The sequence below is a fragment of the Trachemys scripta genome, chromosome 1 (genome assembly GCF_013100865.1).
Source record: "Trachemys scripta elegans isolate TJP31775 chromosome 1, CAS_Tse_1.0, whole genome shotgun sequence".
NCBI classification, from domain to species: domain Eukaryota; kingdom Metazoa; phylum Chordata; order Testudines; family Emydidae; genus Trachemys; species Trachemys scripta.
In genome coordinates this window covers 307,732,480-307,753,846 of record NC_048298.1, presented here as the reverse complement: position 1 = coordinate 307,753,846, position 21,367 = coordinate 307,732,480, and the positions used below count along the sequence as shown (strand labels likewise).

General features: G+C 38.4%; 1 protein-coding gene across 4 annotated transcripts in view; it reads left to right on the top strand.

Moving 5' to 3' along the window:
• PARP4 (poly(ADP-ribose) polymerase family member 4) overlaps positions 1–21,367 on the top strand; it is a 77,675-nt gene that overhangs the window by 20,470 nt on the left and 35,838 nt on the right. For all 4 annotated transcript variants that reach the window (XM_034758808.1, XM_034758807.1, XM_034758806.1 and 1 more), the window contains exons 7-21: positions 290–439; positions 2,445–2,582; positions 4,228–4,401; positions 5,550–5,710; positions 7,305–7,442; positions 10,652–10,750; positions 10,960–11,143; positions 14,287–14,446; positions 15,017–15,141; positions 16,770–16,901; positions 17,149–17,235; positions 17,832–17,996; positions 18,790–18,836; positions 20,416–20,497; positions 20,916–21,053. In XM_034758808.1, the coding sequence (XP_034614699.1) occupies positions 290–439; positions 2,445–2,582; positions 4,228–4,401; positions 5,550–5,710; positions 7,305–7,442; positions 10,652–10,750; positions 10,960–11,143; positions 14,287–14,446; positions 15,017–15,141; positions 16,770–16,901; positions 17,149–17,235; positions 17,832–17,996; positions 18,790–18,836; positions 20,416–20,497; positions 20,916–21,053 (1,980 nt within the window). The remainder of the gene's footprint in view (positions 1–289; positions 440–2,444; positions 2,583–4,227; positions 4,402–5,549; positions 5,711–7,304; positions 7,443–10,651; positions 10,751–10,959; positions 11,144–14,286; positions 14,447–15,016; positions 15,142–16,769; positions 16,902–17,148; positions 17,236–17,831; positions 17,997–18,789; positions 18,837–20,415; positions 20,498–20,915; positions 21,054–21,367) is intronic.

Below are 21,367 nucleotides of genomic sequence, written 5' to 3'. Positions count from 1 at the left end.
CTGGACTCGATGACCTTTCAAGGTCCCTTCCAGTTCTAGGAGATGGGATTTTCCCATTATTTTTTTTTTTTTTGGGGGGGGGGGGTGGAGTCATCTGGGCCCGGAACTGCTCCTCAACCCCTTCTGTCCCAATGTAGAGTTTATATACCCCATCACACTCTGAAAACCTGTTATGCTAGAGCTCTAGATTAACCTTGCGCACAAGTCTCTCAGCTTTTAGTGTGACATGCCACAAAACTGGCACACTTCTGTAAGTCTTCTTTTTCTTATGTATTTTGATGTTTCACAGAGTAAAAAACAGTTCATTGCAACTAAGACTTCTGAAGAAATAAGAGAAAATTATGAGATTTATGTTGAAGATTTGAAGAACCAGGATTTTCTATTAAGAGAAACCTTTCCACCTGGTGCAGAATATTTAGCCTCTATGAAATTACAAGAGGTTAGTACGACTTATTTGTTTGTATTCTTCTGGTCTTAATGATTTATATTAGTTTCTGATTCTCTGAGTGTGAGGATTTTGGTTTAGATTTAAGTAGTAGAATATAATAGGTTAGGGAAAATGGTATTTATCTGCTAATGTTTTGAACGATTTTTAGGAATAATGAACTTATGGTTCACATTACTTCACTCTAACATATGAAAAGCAAATTTAATTAATCACGCTGTAGAGAATTCCCTTATTCCACCATAGGTAAGTACATAGAATACTCCATCAAAGTCAGTGGGAGTTGTGCCCAAAAAATGTCAGGATATTGTACAATTGGATGTTTTCAAGTGCCAGAATTCTCACTCATTACTTATGTTCATAGCCTTGATCCAATTTCCACTGAAGTCTATAGGAAGACTCCCATTGACAACAGTGAGTCGGATCCTGGCCCCAAGAGTATTTTTCAAATAGGTTTGATTACATCTATTTTCAATAGCAGATAGACAGTGTGATACAATTTTTTTTCCCATGTATCTTTTTACTGTAAGCAATCTACCCTCCCCTTTGCCCCAGATAAGCTAAACTACGTGTTGACACAAAACTGGCTTTAAGATTATATCACCTATATCCAGAAAATGTTAAGTATCAGAGGGGTAGCCGTGTTAGTCTGGATCTGTAAAAAGCAATGAAGAGTCCTGTGGCACCTTATAGACTAACAGATGTATTGGAGCATAAGCTTTCGTGGGTGAATGCCCACTTCGTCAGACTCATGGTATTTACCCACGAAAGCTTATGCTCCAATACATCTGGTAGTCTTAAAGGTGCCACAGGACTCTTTGTTGCTTTTTACAGGAAAGTTAGAATCCCTTGTATTGTTTTCTCTGAAGCAATACAGCTGTTGTCACTAAAACTTCATTACCTTCCAACAGTTCTTTCCTATTCTAAGCAAAGAGAAACAGTTGTGTCCGATACTGCTGTGCAGTAACTGTTGGAAACATTGACTTTATGGCAACCACTGGAGCTCAGAAATACTGCAAAAAAACCCCAAAGCAAATATTTTAATAATGTTCCTCGGTACACATTAGAAAATCTCTCCATACTTTCTTTAGCTGCTTTGGATGTATGGATTGCACTGGTTTTCATGGCCCTTCCTTTCTTCTCTAGCTTTGCACCCCCAGTTTTTACCTGTATGAGAGGAATGTCTTTGTGATAGATTTATAAAAATTTTTGCGGCTTTTTGAACCAGGAGAAATAGTATGCACCCTAAATGAAGACAACAATCATTTTGAATCCATCCATCCTGAACTTACAGTATTAACTGCATAATAAAGAAAATAGTAGGGACATGCAGTCCATTCTAGCAAAGCTTCCTGTTTGCAGTCCCTTGTCCTATTCATTGTATAAGCAATAGATCCATCAATCAGCAGCTGATTGGCTCCTGCCCTCACTGAGATTGGGAAAGGCATTGGAAGCAATTTTGGGGTAGTCCGTCACAAAGAATAATGGAGGAAAGGAAAGAGGGAGCAGGGAGCAATTGAGTTAGCTGAAGAGTCTGTGTAGGACAGAGACTCCGTATGAGTCTAGGGAATTGATTAGAAAAATTGTTCACAAGAGTTATGACTGTGGTGAAAGCGGTTGGGAATGGTTTAAAGGGAAAGGAGAAAGAATTGCAGTGTAATAAAGTTTTTTGTTGAGTTTGTTCCAGCAGAGCTGGCAGAATATACCACCTCATCTGGAGCTTGTTTGCACTATATTTTAATAATAAATCCCATTCATTATCAGATACTCTATTCAACTATCAAGTAAGAATATGACCTCACGCTTTGAATGGGAGACTTTTTGCAAGCAAGTCTCCCATTCAAGTCAATTGGCCTAAATAAGTCACATTTTAATACATATATTGTAGTGTAACACTTATGAGAACAGGGAAATCAATGGGAGTTTTACCAGTGTGAGAACTGGAGGAGCAAGTTTTGCATCTCTGTTTCTTTTATTAACTGATATTTGTTTACTGCAGCTACTTCTAGAGGAAGCCATAAATTCAAGCACTTTATCCCAAGAAATTAGTGCTTTTGTGGAACTGATCTGGGCAGAAGCACTTGGTCATTTGGACCATTTACTACTTGAACCAGTAAACAACATCAGCCTAAATGATGTAAGTTAATTTTGCTTAGAAATGGTTACTCTTTAGGAACCAGTGTTATCTAAGAATTAATATAAGTATTTTGTTTCCAGGCAAGAGTATTTTGCCCTTTCCAACCTGGGATCAGAACTATACTAGATACAGTTGTATTTAAACACACCTCCATAACTGTATCTAGTGTGTGTGTATGTATATGTATATAGTGTGTGTGTGTGTGCGTGTATATATATATATATATATATATATATATACACATACAGAGACTGTGGTGGGTGCATTTTATAAATCAATTAATATATACATTAAATAAATTTAGACATACCATTTGGAGATGTGGGAGCCTGTCTCCTGCGATTTCCTATTAATTTCACATAAGTCACCAGGCATTTGATAGATACATTCAATCATTGCCAATGTAGGTAAGATATGAACCATAGTCCTAGAAGTGAAAAGGTCTGTATCCCATGTGTCCCTCTGTAAGAATTAATTTGATAAAATTAATATATTCTGACTGGCTTCACTGCCAAAGTAGTTAATTTGTAAGAGAAACATCATTATATGCAATTTCCTAAGAAATAGTCTTAAATTTTTAAAATATAAGAATTTAGAAGCTGTGGTTCAGTTAGCAATGTTGCCAAAGGGCCATTGTGAAGCAAGGATCAGCCTTGGATCAATATTGATATAGAGTAGAACTTTGTTATGAAGTCCCTGGGTTATGTAACCACTTTTACACTACTGGATATTGCTTATGGTCTGTGTAAATTATATTGAAGTTTGCCTCTTCCCTACTGCTCTGTGATCATCAAACTATCACCTGGCATTCTGCAGAAAGGATCAAATGGGAATGTATTACAAGTAACAGCTATATTGAAATTCAGTACAGCTATGCGAGCAAATCTATTTCCTCTAGGAAGGGTGTCCCTAACCTCTGTCTGTCAGAGGGTGGTGATGGATGGCAGGAGAGAGATCTCTTGATCATTACCTGTTAGGTTCACTCCCTCTGGGACACCTGGGATTGGTCACTGTCGGTAGACAGGATACTGGGCTGGATTGACCTTTGGGCTGACCCAGTATGGCCGTTCTTATGTTCTATTTCCTGTTTTATTTCAAATTTGGACAGAATGTCAAATGGATAATGGTACTTCAGTGCAATCTTCAGACACTTGCTATAAATAGGTGTTTGCCTTATGTACCGTTAGAGAAACTAATGATTTAGAAGTTTCATTAACATTTATTGTTATCTTCTTGTAGTTTCCAACCATAAACCCTCTGGGATTCCATTATTTAATAAAGAGTTAGTCTGACCTAGTGAATTTACAAGAAACTAAGAGGCACTGCCAGCTAATTAAATCCATGTTCTTTTTTTGTTATATACTTGGGGTACATACTGCTCCCCTTACTTCGTCAGTAGTCCTACTGAAATCAGCACGACTACTTGCAGAGTATCTCAGCATGAAGGTAGAGTTAGGTCCTTGGTTTTGAATGCCAAACTCAGATACAAAAAGGAATTGTACTGATGTTGCAATAACAAAGAATAAACAAAAAAGTATTATCTTAGTGTGGAAAGAAATTACCCTCTATTTCTAGTATTTACCTTTTTCAGGCTTGTTGGACTGTTTTGTCAGGATTTCTTATTTAATAATCTCTTCTCTTGAAGGTGAGCAAAGGGGAAGGTATTCTACTTCAAATAAAGAATGCAATGAATGAGGGAACAGCAGCAAAGGCACTGAAAGCGATGATGATGGAGTTCTATCGAATTATACGTCACAAAAATGGAATAGACTATAATATTACCAAAAAACTGTTATCTAGCAAACAGGACCTCTGTCAGGTAACACTTTCAGATTGTTACTAAGCACTGATATGTCCTGTATAGTGTCACTTATAAATACTGTTACGCCAGTGAGTAGGATATTTTTTAACTCTTGCCAGGGCTACTAAAATGTAGTTCCATTGTGAATCCAAATAGCAATGGGGGGCTTACTAGCGGTGCAAAAAAGTTACATTTAAAATATGTTCGATATAATTATCTTTGGCCATAGGAAAGTTTCTGATACCAGAAGTCTCACATCCCATAAATCTTGCCCATGACTGATGATGTGGCAACAATATAATGTTTTTATAGTTTAATGTGATATAATTAGTTTGTGTACAGGTTAGGTGTCCCATCATGATATGTTCTTATACAGATCATACTATATGATCACAATGGTCCCTTTTGACCTTGGAATCTATGAATATGCATTAATAAAATGTGTATGTGCCACTTATCCAGGCACAAGCTGGTGCTGGGTTGCTTGGCCTCCCCACCCTGTCTCTATCCTCAGAGCAGGACAACTCCCTGCTAAGGTTTGGGAATTGGATTGATTCGAGTCTTGTGATAACATGATCTCAATCCCTCACCTTTTCCCCCCTCTCCTAGGCTGTGAAGCCCAGCTTTGTGCATTGCTTTTAGTGCCATTGTCCTCCTGATTGGCCAATGGCACTGCTGACAACACAGGATGGCTGCTGAGTGGCAGCCAGGGAGTGAGGACAGTCCCAGGAGCAAAGTCAAAATGGCAGCCAGCCAACAGAAAGTACTGGCTTGCTGAGTTGTTGTGAGATGGCCCAAGGCTTGGATTGATTTGGAGTTTTATGAAAACAGTTTAACTGTATCTGCCATGTTTTGTTTACGTAAGGTGCCACACCTGGTCTCACTCTTGCTATTCATGCTAACGGATAAGTTGAAACAGTCTCTGCTTTTATCTTCAGTTCCAGTATTATTTCACTGTAATTAGTGTGAATGGTTTTCTTTTATTATAATTTTCTCTCTTTTTCTTTTTTCTGGGTTTTGGTTATTTTCTATATTAAATGTAACCAGTATAAAATGACCCCCGCCCCCCAAAAGTCACCAAAAATGTAGAGAATTAGAACACTGTTCACTAGTCACTACAATATATTATCCACATATCAATTCTAATTTATATCTTTATATTTTAGCTAATCAGAGACATGCTTAATGTTTGCGAAACAAGTACGTCAAGCCCTAACCCACCATCTCTTGCTAAATACCGGGCTTTAAGGTGCAAGATACAAGCTATCAATCCAAACAGTGAAGAATTTCTCAATGTTAAACAGCAGGTGTTGAAAAATAATCACAGGTGGGTGTTTAATAGTGATAAGATGACCTCAGTAGTATTATAGGAGTAATGCATAAAATACATGAGGAGTGGGCCACCAGATTCTGCCACAGCAGTGAGCTCTTTGGCTTCTGGAACACTCCACTCCACTCCAGAGCCAGCAGGGTTGTGGAGTAGGCAGGGCTGGCCTTTACAAAAGCAAAGTAAGCAGGCATAGCATGTCAGGTGTTTGTCCTATTCCGTCTCTATCTCTGAGACCAAAGGAAGAGGAAAGAACTTGCTCCCATACCTTCCCTAGGACCAGAACCAGATGGGAAGAAATTCATGCCCAGTCATCAGCTCCAGCAGCTTGGGTCTGTGTCCTTGCTTGGGGCCCTGCAGATTGTACAGCCAGCATGATGATAGGCCATTGGTAGCTCACTCCCAACTCTAAAAACAGCTGGATCTTGGCCCCAGTTGTTCTTCCTGCCCATCTTTGCTTGGATCAGCTGAATAAGATATATCTTCCTCCACTATGATGTACATTTGGATTGAATAGAAACAAATTCATTATGACAGTGTCTGATGAGACTGATAAAACTATTTTTTGTTTCATTATTCAAGGCCTCAATAATTTTGAAAAACACATCATCTTCCTTTTTGGAAGGAACTATTTTTAAATTTGTTTTAATTAGATTTTATGGCTTCTGTGTTTGTTTCTGGAGCAGGATCCACTGATCTGCACCAAGTCTGGACTTCCCAGGATCTGAAAGGATACCAAAAAAGGCAAATTTTAAAAAAGCTTTGCTAAATTCCTCTCTGCTCGTGCTACTGAGGGATTCAGCACCTATTCCTACTACTCTGAATTTGTTATTTAAATATCTTTAAGAGAGGATCCCATGGTGTTTGTTTTGTAATTATGTATTTTGTATGTAGCTGAGCTTGTGGCAGGATTGTTCGGACTGAGCTTGTAGGCCCAGATCCTCAGGGGCCTAAATATCTTTAACTCCCATTGATTCATGGAGTTGGGCACCTAAGTACCTTTTAAGCCTTAGTCAGTGTACTACAACTTCCAGCAGCCATTGGTCCTGTCTACAGCCTCAACAGACAAGTGTCAGTGGCTGCTGGGAGTTGTAGTGTAATGCAGCTACATTCTGTGCAGATCATAAGCTAGAAGCTCTTCCTCTTAGGTCACCCAGACTGTTGACTCCAAAAGGACAATGAATAAGTAGGCCTGATAGATGGAAACTTAAAAATCTGTTTTTGTTAAAATTTTGGAAAACTAACATTCTGATTTTTTCACAGTTCTGCCATAGCTTGAACTCTGTGAAACATAAATACATTGTCTAGAAAAGGGGGACACCTACTATGAGATTACAGGCAATCACAGATTAGATAGCTGCTATAGAATTACAATTTGTATTCCTATTTGCCTTTAATATTTAAATATTTCCAGTGCATTTTCAGTAAATGCTCCTTTGGTACTGTCTGGTTCTTGTAATTAGGAAAGAAAAACAAATGAAGAGTAGTCATTTCTTTGAGGTACATATTAGTTCTTCATCCTCTAGCTATTAATTGAATTTGAATACACTTTCTAACTCACATTGCCTCAAAGTTCATTTTCAATTTCTTGCAGTGACTGTCCAGTGAAAGTTTTACAAATATACAGAGTTGGCAGAATAAGTGAAACAGCAGAGTTTCTGAGCAATCTTGGGAATGTTCAATCCTTATTCCACGCATCATCTGTGCGCAACTTCGTTGGAATTCTCTCCCGGTAAGAATTTGCAGTATTTTTTCTTTAAGGTTTTCCAGCATCTTTTTACTTTTTTTGTTTAATATTTTGAGTTTATAAAGGACTCATTTTCTTTGACATTAAGCAAACGTTTACTTTAATGTTTGAGCATTAACATTTATGCAGGTACATTATAATTCATCTGTTCAAAAGAAAAGGTAGATTTTTCTATTATGAAGATGTAATATTCTCTTGAAAATGGGTCTAGGGTGGATATAAGTGGTCAGATATCATGGTAATAAGCATAATTTAAATACCTGGATAGAGAAAGAACTTAATTTTTTTTTCAGAGTGTTCTATTTAAGTTTAATTACTACCCTAATAAAATAGAGAGAGAGTGGAAAGAGTAATAAATGTGTCAAGTATCAGAGGGGTAGCCGTGTTAGTCTGGATCTGTAAAAAGCAACAGAGAGTCCTGTGGCACCTTTAAGACTAACAGATGTATTGGAGCATAAGCTTTTGTGGGTGAATGCCCACTTCATCAGACACATGTCCCATTCACCCACAAAAGCTTATGCTCCAATACATCTGTTAGTCTTAAAGGTGCCACAGGACTCTCTGTTGCTTTTTACAGTAATAAATGTGAATAATATATCCTAATAATATATCCTTTCTTCTAGCAAGTCTTCCATTGCTGACCTCCATCCTCCATTTTTTGATGTTATTTTTTAAAATATATGTGTGTATGTAATATTAAGCACACATTTAAAAAAAAAATGGAGCTGTCCTATCTCCTAGAACTGGAATGGACCTTGAAAGGTCATCGAGTCCAGCCCCCTGCCTTCACTAGCAGGACTAAGTACTGATTTTGCCCCAGATCCTTAAGATGCCCCCTTAAGGATTGAGCTCATAACCCTGGGTTTAGCAGGCCAATGCTCAAAGCACTGAGCTATCCCTCCCCTCACATCATTGTCTTCTTCTGTTGTGACCCATATCTTACCACACACACTGTTTATTTTCATCCCTTGCATTGGATCTAATTAAGGGTCAAACATTTGCAGCCAGTAGTAGCTAGTAGTACTGACAAATTCTATGCGACTACTCACAGTAGTAAGTACTGAGTTCATTAATGAGTGTTCATGTGATCATCTACTTTGATTGCAGGTCCTGAGGACAAGAATCTGTTAACTTTATTTGCTTGTAAAGGGCCATGCACACCTATGATACTGTATAAATAATACAATGTTAGTTTTATTTCTATAGCCAAATCTGTTCTTGAATAAAGTTAGTTTCTGTCATAATCTTAACAGAATTCATAGATTCTAAGGCCATATGGGACAATTAGGTTGTCTGGTTGAACTTCCTGTATATCACAGGCCACTAAGGGTATGTCTACACTGCAGTTAAAGACCCACAGCTGGTCTGTGTCAGCTGACTCAGGCTTGCAGGGCTTGGGTTTTGAGGCTGTTTAACTGTGGTGTAGTCGTTCAGGCTCTGGGACCCCACGAAGAGAGAGTGTCCCAGAGCCTGAGCTCCACCCTGGGCCTGAATATTTAGACCACTGTTAAACAGCCCCATAGCATGAGCCTTGCAAACCAAGTCAGCTGATAACTCCTGCATTGAGCCCAATATCGTATTTCTTTTACTAAAACATACCATCCAGTCTTGATTTGAAGAAATCAACAGATAGAGAATCTACTACTTCCTTTGTTAGTTTAGTCCAAAGGTTTATCACCTTCAAAAATATTTGCCTATGTCTAATTTGAATTTGTTTGACTTCAGCTTCCAGCCATTGGTTCTTGTTATACCTCTCTCCTCAAGATTAAAGAACCCCTCAGTACAGGTATTTTCTTCCTGTCAGGGTACTTATAAACTGTAATCAAGTGACCTATTAAGGTCTTTAAGTTTCTCGCTGCAAGACGTTTTCTCCAGACCTCAAATGATTTTTGTGGCCCTTCTCTGTGCCCGCTTCAAATTTTCAACATCCTTTAAAAAATGTGGAACCAGAACTGTATGCAGTATTCTGCTATCAGTCTCACCAGTGCTGTAAACAATGGTAAAATAATCTTAGAGCTTCTCTGTTTATACGTCCAAGAAAAGTGTCATCCCTTTTTGCCACAGTGTCACACTGGGAGCTCATGTTGAGTTTCTTACCCACTGTGACCTCAAAATCTTTTTCAGAGTCGCAGCTTTGAGGATACCAGCCCCCATTTTGTAGATATTGCCTGTGTTTCTTGTTCCTAGATGTACGACCTTGCATTTGGTTGTATTTAAATGTATTTTGTTTGAATGGGCCTGGCCTACCAACTTATCCGGATCACTCTGTATGACTGTCCTCACTTTGTCTTTATCCTTATTTACTACTTTGCCAACCTTTATGTCCTCCTCAAATTTGATCAACAGTGACAGTATATTTATTTCCAGATCACTTGATTTAAAATATTGAACAGCATCGAGCCTAGTGCCAATCCATGAGGCACCCAACTAGAAACATTCCCATTTGATGATGATTCCCCATTGACAACTGCTTTTTGAGTTCTATCAGTTAGTCAGCTCTTAATCTGTTTAAGATGTGCTTTAACTATATTATATAGTGCTAATTTTTTTGTAAGAATGTCATGCAGTACTAGGTCAAATGCCTTACAAAAGTCTAAGTACATTAAATCTATGCAGTTACCAATAGCAACCAAATTTGTAATCTCATCAAAAGTTTAAAGCTGCTTTGTTTGACAATACCGACTTTCATAAAAGAAGATTAAAGTTAAGGATCAAACTGCCCTTCACTCCTGGACACTCTACCTTTTTTGCCCACCCTTGTTTTGCTTAGATAATGTATGTATCTGTGATAGGTATATGGTGTTCACATAGTATAGGTTATAGAAAAGTAGCACTATTTTATATAACAGACAAATATTAAGCGCTGGTTTTGTGTTAATGTGGATGTTTGCCAGTGATCATTATTTTGTTTTCACTTTGTAACATGGAGTTTTTATGTGCTAAAACTAGACAAATAAGGAGTATTTACTGTAATATCCTCTTGATGAACCTCACCCAGGGATTTTCCGTATTGTGACCAACTCAGTAATGTCTCTGTTTTACTGAACATTTTCCAGAACTCCCTTTCGATGGTTTCTGTAAACTGTATTTTGTCTGGTTCATCAGTGGCACCCTATTTACTCAGTATGTATTAATCACGGGACTGTATGTCAGGATCCTTCTACCTTCATTAACTGATGCTATTTCTTTTCTAGAGGTCTCCTTTTACCAAAGATAGTGGTTGAAGATCATGGCATGGAAAGAACTGATTTTGGGAAGCTGGGGAGTGGCATTTATTTCAGTGATTCTATCAGGTTTGAAATACTTAGTTATAATATTGGGTTCTTTTGACTCTTAAAGAAATTTAAGTTTCTTTTTGTAATGTTTTAGAGGAATTTTAAGAAAACTTTAATGTTGAAAGTTATTCCTTTCCATTTTTCTACTTTCTATTGAAGCTTAAAATAGAAATGCATGTTAATATAAACTGTATGTGTCTGTGTGTGTGATTTTTCTTTAACTATAGTACAAGCACTAAGTATTCTCCACCAAGTGAAATGGATGGAACTCGACTGTTGGCTGTGTGTAATGTGGCACTTGGAACCTGCTTGGATTTGTATAAAAAAGATTTGTCATTGACTAATGCGCCAGCAGGATATGACAGCGTGCATGGAGTCCGTAAAAGAGGAAACATCTATTCAGATTTTGAGGTATTGAAATCAGATCCAACCAAAAAAAAGGCACTGAGGTTGTTTAAAACGCTTGGATTTATTGTGCCAGTGTTAGATAAGAGGACAGAAGGAGACTGAGCACCTAGGTTCTATTCCAGGTTCTGCCACTGAATTACGATGTGGCAATGGGCAAGTCACTTTTACCTCCATTTCCCCATCTGTGAAGTGCATATAATACCTGCATCACAGGATTTTTAAACATTTGTATAGTGCTTTTGGACTGTGGCATGAAGGACACTATTTAGATGAAAAGTATTAATATTATTTTATATTACAGTGGAATTCTCCTATAAATAGCTGAGAGAGATTTTATATTGAACTTGGTTCTATAGCAAAGTGGGGTGAAAATCCTGAACTACTTCGCTACATTTCAGCAGAATTTCATGTCACATAAACCACATACCCAATAGGATTTGGAGCCATGGAAGGGTCAACCAGGATTTGTGTAATGGATGTTGAACATAGGCTGTCTGTACTAGCTGAAAACCATATTCCACCAGGGTTGCAGCAGTGAATCACAACTTCTTTTCCTAATATAGACACATCCCTTTAGTAAAGCATTGCTTCACTTACAGTGAACTTTCATTCCGCTATAAATTATTTGCACTGTGCTATTTCCCTTGGAATATACCAATTCTTATCTATCCGAGAGGTGCTAAATGCTACATTTCAAGGAAATTTCCCCTGCATCCTATAATTATCACTTTCACATAGTAGAGGGAAAGGGCAAGGAGGATCCTGGTTCCCAGTCTTGCCACAGTAGCTCCCAGCAAGGAGTAAAGAGGAGCTGAGTAGTCTTGCTAAAGTTGCTCTGCACTGAGGGTAGAGAGGTTGCCAAGTATGCGGTTTTTGCAGCCCAATTGGGCTATTTATAACTGACAGCAGTGGGGATTTTTTAGCAGTTGTGGGTTGCAGTGTTTGGGCTGTTTTGCTGCCCTGTTACCACTGGCCATGCTGCTCAGGACTTGGGAGGAAGACTCCTGATCTGCCTCGCCCCCTGCCCTGCCGAGATGTCCTGCCCTGCTGTCAGGGTCTCATGTCTCATCTCCCTCTTGGGTTATGTTTGCAGCATGCATGGAAGATGCTGCTGTGCCTTAGTCCCGAAACCTTCTGCTGCGCTCCTTTCCCATACCTGCTGGTGAGCATTGTGACTCCTGGCATTAAGCAGTTATTTAGAGGCATGCTCACTCACACAGAAATTTTTTTGTGTATGGTGTCACAGTTCAGGGCATCTGCACCTGTATTTCCCCTCAGAGGTTCAGCAAGAGGACCTGACACTCAGACTTCCAGATCTTGCCACTCTTGGGTGGAGACATGCACTTCCAGGCTGGACAGCTCCCTGGCCTTCTCTGTGTAATTCGCAGCACAGTTAGTCTGCCTAGACAGACCTTCTTGCTTTTTCTTCAGAGATGGATAACAGTTAAGGTTAAGATTTTGTCATGGTTATTTTTAGTAAAAGTCACACACAGGTCGCAGGCAATAAACAAAAATTCACTGGAGCTATGGCCTGTCCATGACTTTTACTAAAAATAACAGGGTAGAGAGGGCTGAGTGAAGGGAAGGAATGACAGCAGGTGCCCCACGGGGGGGGACTGACAGTCCCACCGCCGTGGGGGAGGAGGGCACAGCCCCAGCTTCAGCCCCCGCTGCAGCCATGGGGAGGAGTGTGCAGTCTTGACTTCAGCTCTGGCCAAAGCTGAGGGATGGGGCACACAGCGGTGGCTCAGGCTTCGGCCCCGGCTGAAGCTGTGGGGCAGGGAGATGCACTGCTCTGGCTCCTGCCACAGCTGGGAGGGGGCACACAGACCTGAAGCCATGGGTTGAGGAGGAACAGCCCCAGCTCCGCCCGCGCCACTGATAGCTGAAGCCGACATCATGGAGGTTTGATAAAGTCTTGGAATCCATGACCTCCGTGGCTAAATTGTATCCTTAATAATAGTGTTACAGCTACAGATATAACTTACCACACAGTTCTTTCCAGCCAGGCCTACTTTATTCTTAAGGAAAAAATATTTTGGAGAAAACATATTTAAAACAATAAAAGAACCTACATGCATGCTAATAAGCTTACCAGGCATTATGCCACCCAAGGGGTTTTTTTGTAATCACAAATACATCAGTTTCAGTTCAGAACAAACACACAGTCTTTTGAGGTCTCACTAGGCTAAATTCTTCCAGTGTTCCCATGAGGATTGGTGCACTCCATGGAATGGGGTCCTGCCTGTTTGGTGTATCAGGAAGAAGGCCCTGAGTCATTTTAAACTTAGGCTTTTTATCCAAAAGTCTTTTCTTTGTGGGTCTCAGGAGAGTCCAGTTTGGACTAATGTATACATATGTCCCCAGGGGGATTTCAAAGGCTGATAACTGAGAAAGTTCAGTAGCATTCTCCTTCTCTGTTAAAGAAGGTACATACAATTCCACAATACCACATACACAATTACATTTTAATATAATGTACCCCATAGATACTCCAATAAGGTTTAATTTAATTCTGTAAAACTTATTTTAATTCCATAAGGTTTGTTCTGGATATTGTCAGTCTGTCACATATGGAATATAGAAAACAACAATGAAAGAGGGTTCCACTGTCCTATTAATGTGTAAAATTAAATATAATCCCTGCTCCAAATTGTTTAAACTGTAAAGGTAGGAATAGGTGCAATACTATGCAAACAAATAAGCACAGTTGCTGTCTAGGCAGCCAGAGAAGGAAAAGTGATAATTATATTTGGAATTATTTTGAGGAACAGTTGTGTTTTAAGGATTTTTTTTTTTTTTTTTTTGAGAGAGAGAGAGGTTGGGCACCTGGATAACTTAATTGTGAGGCTTTCTGCCGAGTTGAAGATGGCATGAAAAAAGTCATAAATTTGTGAGTGAGAAATGGAGACGAAAGGAGTAGTCAGTAGTGAAGTTTGGGCAGCGTAGGAAGGTCTAGGATGAGAAGAGGACAGAGGTGGAGTTCTTTGAAGAGTGCAAAGCATTAGTATTAAAACCATACAGTCATATTGCATATCTCAGTTGAGATGTCTCTTTAGATCAGCTCTTAAATCGGTTTACAGTCTTTGTAGGAATACCTGTAGCTTTTATTATATTTGTAAAATAATTCTCTTTCCTTGCAATAGGATGATGAATTTGTTGTATACAAAACCTGTCAGGTTAAAATGAGATACATTGTTAAGTTTTGCCTTGCTGGAGACCAAGTAAAGCAGTTTCAGCCTGGAACTGAGACAGAATTAGAGCAAGATTGGCCAGCGACCTCACATTGTCATTTACAACCCGAAGGTGGGAAATATTTCTTGTTTATAATTGTATTTACATCATAAATGCTCTAGCTATCAATAACTCTTGAATAAAACTGATCAAATACATTTTTAATATAATTCAAAAATTCTTTTGGATTGATTTGCAGCTGTCACCACGCATTCTTGACTAATATTGGTATCTTGGAAGCATCTGTTTAACAGATTTCCTCTGGGAATAAATATTGAGGCTGGTTTTCTCCTCCTGACAGAGTGCCTTTCAAGAGGCCTAGCAAAAAGTACTCTTGCATAAGTCATCAGACGCTCTTTAAAGAATTCACATTTTACTCCCTAAAGGCTAAACAAAGGTCTTATGAAAAACCTGTCATCAACTTATGATCCCTCAGCAGCCATTATCACAGCAATAGAACAATACTATTGTGGGAATTCATAACAGACACTGAGTATTATTTTTAATCCATATATGGTGAATTACAGTTGTAAACATGGGCCAAATTGCCATTGGTGTGTGGGATTGGCTATTACCCCACCATCACCACCGTCCAAAAACGCAAACCAAAACACTAACCTTTCTTCAATTTTTTATATTTAGACTATGCATTACCAAGTGTAAATCTTTTAAACCATGTAAAAACTGGTCTTCAGGACACATCTGGAAACCCAGTCCCTCTTGAAGATATTCATATCAAGGGGAGGATAATAGACTTCATAGCACAGGTACAGTGCACTGTTTACTATTAGCTCAACTTTTCAGCAACTGACTACTGAGAATTAATTCAAATTGTTATGTGCTGTTGAGTCAATTTTAGAAAAATAGATCTCTAAATGAAGGTCAGTCTCTTACAGGTCCTGACATTAATTCAAAGTATTTTTAATTTTTAAAGGTAAGCAGACAAATTGCTTTTGTAAGTTCTTTGGGCAATGAAAAGATCAGTGAATTTGTGTAATTCCATATTTCAGAATAATTTTTCTGCCTATGTATGGTTAAGTCATTGCCAGGAAGAAAGTTGCTGCAGTGGAATATGCTGTTTGTTTGTTTTTTAAGGGGCTTTCTTGCCTGCCTATTTGATAACTAGGACTGCTAGGTTGAGCTTACCAAAATAATGAAAGGCCAACCCTCATGGATGAGGGAGTGGCCCCAAACCCAGAAATCAACAGATTATCTGGGACAATAAATGAAAAAAGAGGATGGAGGTCCAGGATCAAAACAATGGATCCAAGGGGGTACACTCAGCAGAGAACCCTAGACTATGTCCACTGCTCCGAGAAGTCTAAGGAGTCAGTGGACACTGTCCAGAGGAACACTGCCCAGATGCATGAACAGACAAGGAACTGCAAAAAGGCCCCACATTCGCAGAGATTTCCCCATCCAGCTTCCTCCTCGGGACTGATGAATGGCCATCTTGGATATGCCAGGCAGTGATTGATGAGAAGGTCTCAGGACTTTCTGGGGACATAGACAGGGAGTGCAGAGAGGAACAGGTGTGGACAGAAATTCAGCTGGAACGTCTGGCATTGAAGACTGAAATTCTCTATTTACAGAACAGATATTGTTCCTGGAGAGAAGCACAGGTTTCCCAAGTAGCCATGTCAGAAAAGCTTAACCTGGTTGCACTATCTGCCTTCCTGCCTACTCAGTCCTTTAGTCACACTTGAGGCTACCAGCACATTTGCAGTGGTGGTTTCTGTGGTGTAGACCCCTATCCTGTAGACACTAGATTGGTGATATTTGTAAAGTTAGGATTTTCATATAGCCATCAGATGGAAATGATTTTTATTTACTCTTCACTTAGAGGAGAATTGAATTGGTGACCTAGAGATGAAAAACTCCATACAGATGCTCCCCAACTTACGCAAGGCGTTCTGTTTCAGAACGCCTTGCGTAAGTCGAATTTTGCATAAGTCGGGAACGTATACCCCCCCCCCCCCCCCAAAAAAAATTTTTTACGGGATTTACGGAACTTTTTCTGTAAGTGCAGATATGCGTAAGTCGGGTTTGTGTAACCCGGAGAGTGTCTGTATTGCATTACCAGTTTCCTGAACTGTCCATTCCCCCAAGCACCAGTAGATTTGTTGTAATCACTATATGTATATGTGTTTGGGGTATTCGTGTACAAATAGGTCTTCAGAAAGATAAATCAAGTTGCAGTCTGCCTCCTAGCAACATTTTGTAGTGTGAAACATAATAGCACATTTATGCTGTTAAATTTAAAATAGTGAATTTAAACCAAAACCACTTGTGCAGAATGACCTGTGAGAAGATATACTCATTACCTGTTCTTTTTTTATCATGATATTTTTTTCACTTAATAGGATTATAAAAGAGATCCATTTCTCTATTTCAGATAGTAGTGTTTCAGACATACACCAATCAGAACAATAGTTCCATTGAGGCAAAATATGTCTTTCCTTTGGATGGCACAGCGGCTGTATGTGGATTTGAGGCTTTCATCAATGGGAAACATATTGTTGGAAAGGTAAGATGATTTAATATTTCGCTCTTCTATAGTGCTTTCAACCCGAAAATTTCAAAGCATTAATGAGCGAAGACGCACAACATTAGTGTTAATACTACTCTCACTCTGATTTTATACCATTGTCACTTAACTAGATTTCAAGTTGATGGTGTCCCACTAAATGACTGTTGGTTAATTGAGACAAGGTAGTTAACTGTGTTCCATATAAAAATAGTTCATTTAATGATTTTGGAGCAATCTTTTGCAGGTTAAAGAAAAGGCACAAGCACATAAGGAATATAGAGAAGCAATCAGTCGAGGTGATGGAGCTTACTTGATGGACCAGGATGCCCCAGTATGTTGAATGTCATGGTTTACTGTGCATTTTAGAAATCCCTGATTGGTCACATTGTATATTAGTTGTTGAAGTCAGATACCAAACAAAGCAAGTGAATTGATCCCCAACCCCACAAATACACATGAACTTCACTTTACACATAGGGGTAGTTCCATTGGAATCGTTGCAGAATCATGTCTTTAATGGGAAGGATGTTTTGTTTTGTTTTTAAATAATGGAAATTATTTAGGCTGCACATTTGATCATTTCAGGAAATTCGTCAAAAATATCTGCTGTACATCCTTCAGAAACTAGATTTTGCTAACTCTCCGTAAAAACCTCTTTTAAAAAACAATTTGAACTCTCTCTGTAAAATATTGATTTATGCGTAGTTACTACTGATGAGTTGTGTCCAGACAGGAATTTTTAGTAAATTGTTAAAACAGCATTAACTCCTTGCCCTTTATCACCATAATTCGTTTTCTTCAAGCCGCTTCTCTGAAGAAATATAGAAAACTAGCATTTGTTTTCTGTACATGACAAAACAAATGATTTATTGCTTTGGAAAATATATAGTTTAAATATGCAGATTAAAGCAAGCATCTCTTTTCTAGGATGTTTTTACTGTAAGTGTTGGAAACTTACCACCTAAAACCACAGTTCTTATCAAAGTCACCTACATCACTGAGCTGAGTTTTCAGAACGGCTGTATTACTTTTCAAATGCCTGCGGCTGTGGCGCCTTGGCAACAAGACAAAGCCTTAAATGAAAACACACAGGTTTGTGCATTTAAAATATAAACTTAAAGTAGCATCTTCTTGGTTTGGAGCACAAGTGCTCCTCTAAGGGCGGTGATTCCACAACAAGATTGAGGGGAGTTGCAACCATCCTCCCTTTCTTACCTTTTTACATGTTTCTTACCGTTTCATTTAAAATTGATTCTAACCCTCATGGCTAAAAGCAAGAGCCTCCAAAAACGTGAACCAAAATGACAAATAAATCAACGTAGTGATGCCTGCCTGAATCTGCTCAAAACAATAGCTCTAAGACAGGGTTCGCAACTTGGTATTGTGACCAGCCTGCCCATATTATTAAATGGAAAGTGGCCCTGGCTACATGGGATGAAGACCTAGCATGGGGAAAGGGGTCCGAGGATGGAAAAGGTTGAGAACCACTGATTTAGAACATGAGTAAATTTAGCAGTGTTAGTAATTAAGGTCCCTATAGGCTGGCTACTTTATGTAAGTGGCCTCCTGCACCCTATTGACTTCAGTGATGTTCCATGTGGGCATAGAGGTTTGCCCACAGAGAACAGTTTGCAAGAAGGGACAAATGACTTAGTATATTTTCCCTCTTTAAATATCATCAAGCTTATTCTTCTTCCCATATGTATGTATCATTCCCATATGTTATACTCGCACATTGAGGAAAGAGTTGACCTCTGAAAGTGAAAGAAGCTGAGAAAACTGCTGGGTGCTGTGCTACAGTTGCTTTTCTAATAAAACCAAGAGTGGCACTAAGATCTGCATATTTCATAACAATGATATATTTACCGTTTTTTATTTTGTATAGGATACAGTAAAGAAGGTTTGTGTTAAACAAATAGGAACAAAAAAGGGGTAAGTAACATTTAATAAGGTATTTGATATAAAAAATTATTTTAAAGTTTCCTTATTTTTGTTACTAACACCTTAGATTCTTAAATGTGAAGCAGTGTGTAAAATTTATTTTTCACTATTTATGTGGGGTTTATGGCATTTCGTTCAGGTTGGATGACGAAAAGACTTTTTACTTTTGATTCAAAACTGCTGCTGTATTTGGGTTGCAAACACTACACAGCAATAATTTTTAGGCAAACTCCATCTCCACCACACTTCATTGAATATTTTGGATTGTTTGTTTCCTGAAAACATTTCTCTCAATACCAGGTTTTATAAAAACTTTGCATCACAAAACCTAATCCCTTGGGCCTGCACTACCTGAAAGTGTACTTTTTAAAATTGAACTGATTGTTAGCTTTTTCTTTTCATTAGCATCTTTAATATTTTTTTAATATTAAATTGTGATTTTTTTTCTGATAACTTAATACTTCTTGAGAAATTGATAATTATAGTTCTACTTCATGCAATGCCTCTGCAGATATCCACTTGCTCCTATTCATGAGCTATTCTACTAGTAAAAGCAGTAAGAGCTTTAATGGGCACTTATGCTACTCCAGGAACTGAATTTTCAGTGTTGGAAACTACATAACATCCATGTACATGCATGCACACAATGTTGTGACAAAAAGGGCTAATCCATAGGCACAGGGGCTGGAGCACCCACAGGGCAAAAATGGTGGGTGCTGAGCATCTACTGGCAACCCACCTATGGTGTTCATATTTTTTAAAGGATGTTGGAAAAAACTGGGAGGGTATAGAGAAGAGTCACAAAAATGATTTGAGCATTAGAAAAAATGCCATATTGTGAGAGACTTAAAAAGCACAGTATGTTTCGCATATCAAATACATGAGCAAGTGATGACTTGATCATGGTGTGTAAGTACCTTCATGGTCAGAAAATACCAGGAACCAAAGGCCTTTTTAATCTAGTGGCAAAAGACATAAAAAGAACCAATGGCTGGAAATTAAAACTAGACAAATTCAAATTAGAAATAAGGCACAATTTTTTTAACAGTGAGGGTGATTGTTCCTGTGGCTAATCTATTAAAGGAAATGGGGGATTCTCCATCTCTTGATGTATTCAAGTCAAGACTGGATGGTTTTTCAGGAAGGTACTCTCTAGTCATACACAAATTACTGGGCTCATTACAGGGGTAATTAGGTAAAAGTCTATGATCTATTTTATACCAGAGTTCAGACTAGATGATCTCATGGCCTCTTCTGTCCATGTATCTATGTATATCCTTAGTGAATCAGCATGTACGCTGTTTGGAGTGTCTTGGGGATAGAAACTTTTGCAAGGGAAGCATGGGGCAGAAGAAAGCAAGGAGGTCCAACTAGATGATCATGATGGTCCCTTCTGACCTTGAAGTCTATGAGTCTACAAGTAGTGCACTGCTTATTGCCTTTACCCTAAGAGCTGGGAAGGATAGGGAACATAGACTGATGTGTTCCTGATGGAGGAAGCATGGCATACATGCCAAATATCCTCTTCTCCAAAACTGCCTTGTGTGTCAATTGTTTTTTCTTTATTTAGTGGATTCTGTGTGGCCATGTCTATTGAAATGCCATACAGCATTGAACGCATTCATAGTTGGACGCACACACTTAAAATAAAGGTAAGTAAATCTTGCAACTGTTTTTCTGTTTTAGAGCTTATGTCTTGTATTTTAAAAGGACTCTTTTATATTTTTAAAATAAATTGCATACGATGTTTATATAGGACGCATCAAGTAATATGGTAATTCCGTTTCCTTATATCAAATGAAACATTTTTTTCATGTGCACTTTTTAGAGCCACTTCAATGGAAATCTTTTAATCTTAAAATACATTTAGAACATTTAATGTCACTCTAAAGAAAAATATATATTTTTAAATGAAAACCATCATCTTAATGGTAAAAAAAAACAAACTTTGGGACATCTCATACCTAATGTTACATCTTCAAGCCTGAGTTTTTCTTAAAAGCATGCAGTTTTGTACAATTGAATGCTTTTTTGGCAGAAATTGATAAATGTCTGCTTTTTACTCTCTAGAAAACAGACTGCAAAGCCGTAATCAGGACTGTGGACAATAGTTCCTTGGACATCTGTGGCTTTGCTCTAGAAATCTGGATTTCTCAAGTATATCTTCCCAGAATGTGGGTAGAGAAGCATCCAAACAAAGAGAGTGAGGTACAACTGCTACTTCTACTATATGTTATCAAATAATGGATTGACTAAATTCTGCCAGGACGTACCACTCATATAAATCCTATTGAATTTAGTGAAGAGTAAGTCAGAGCAGAATTTGGCTTGATATGGTTAATTTTGTACTTTGAAAAGCTTTAAAGAAATATAAGCCATCAATGTTAAAAAGAAAAAAAGATTATGGGACAGTATTTCTGTGTAATTGTCATGAATATACACTTTGTACCAGACTTACTTGCGGTAATGTCTTTTTGATCAATTTAACAAATTCAGTCTGTACAGTCATTCATCTTATTGGT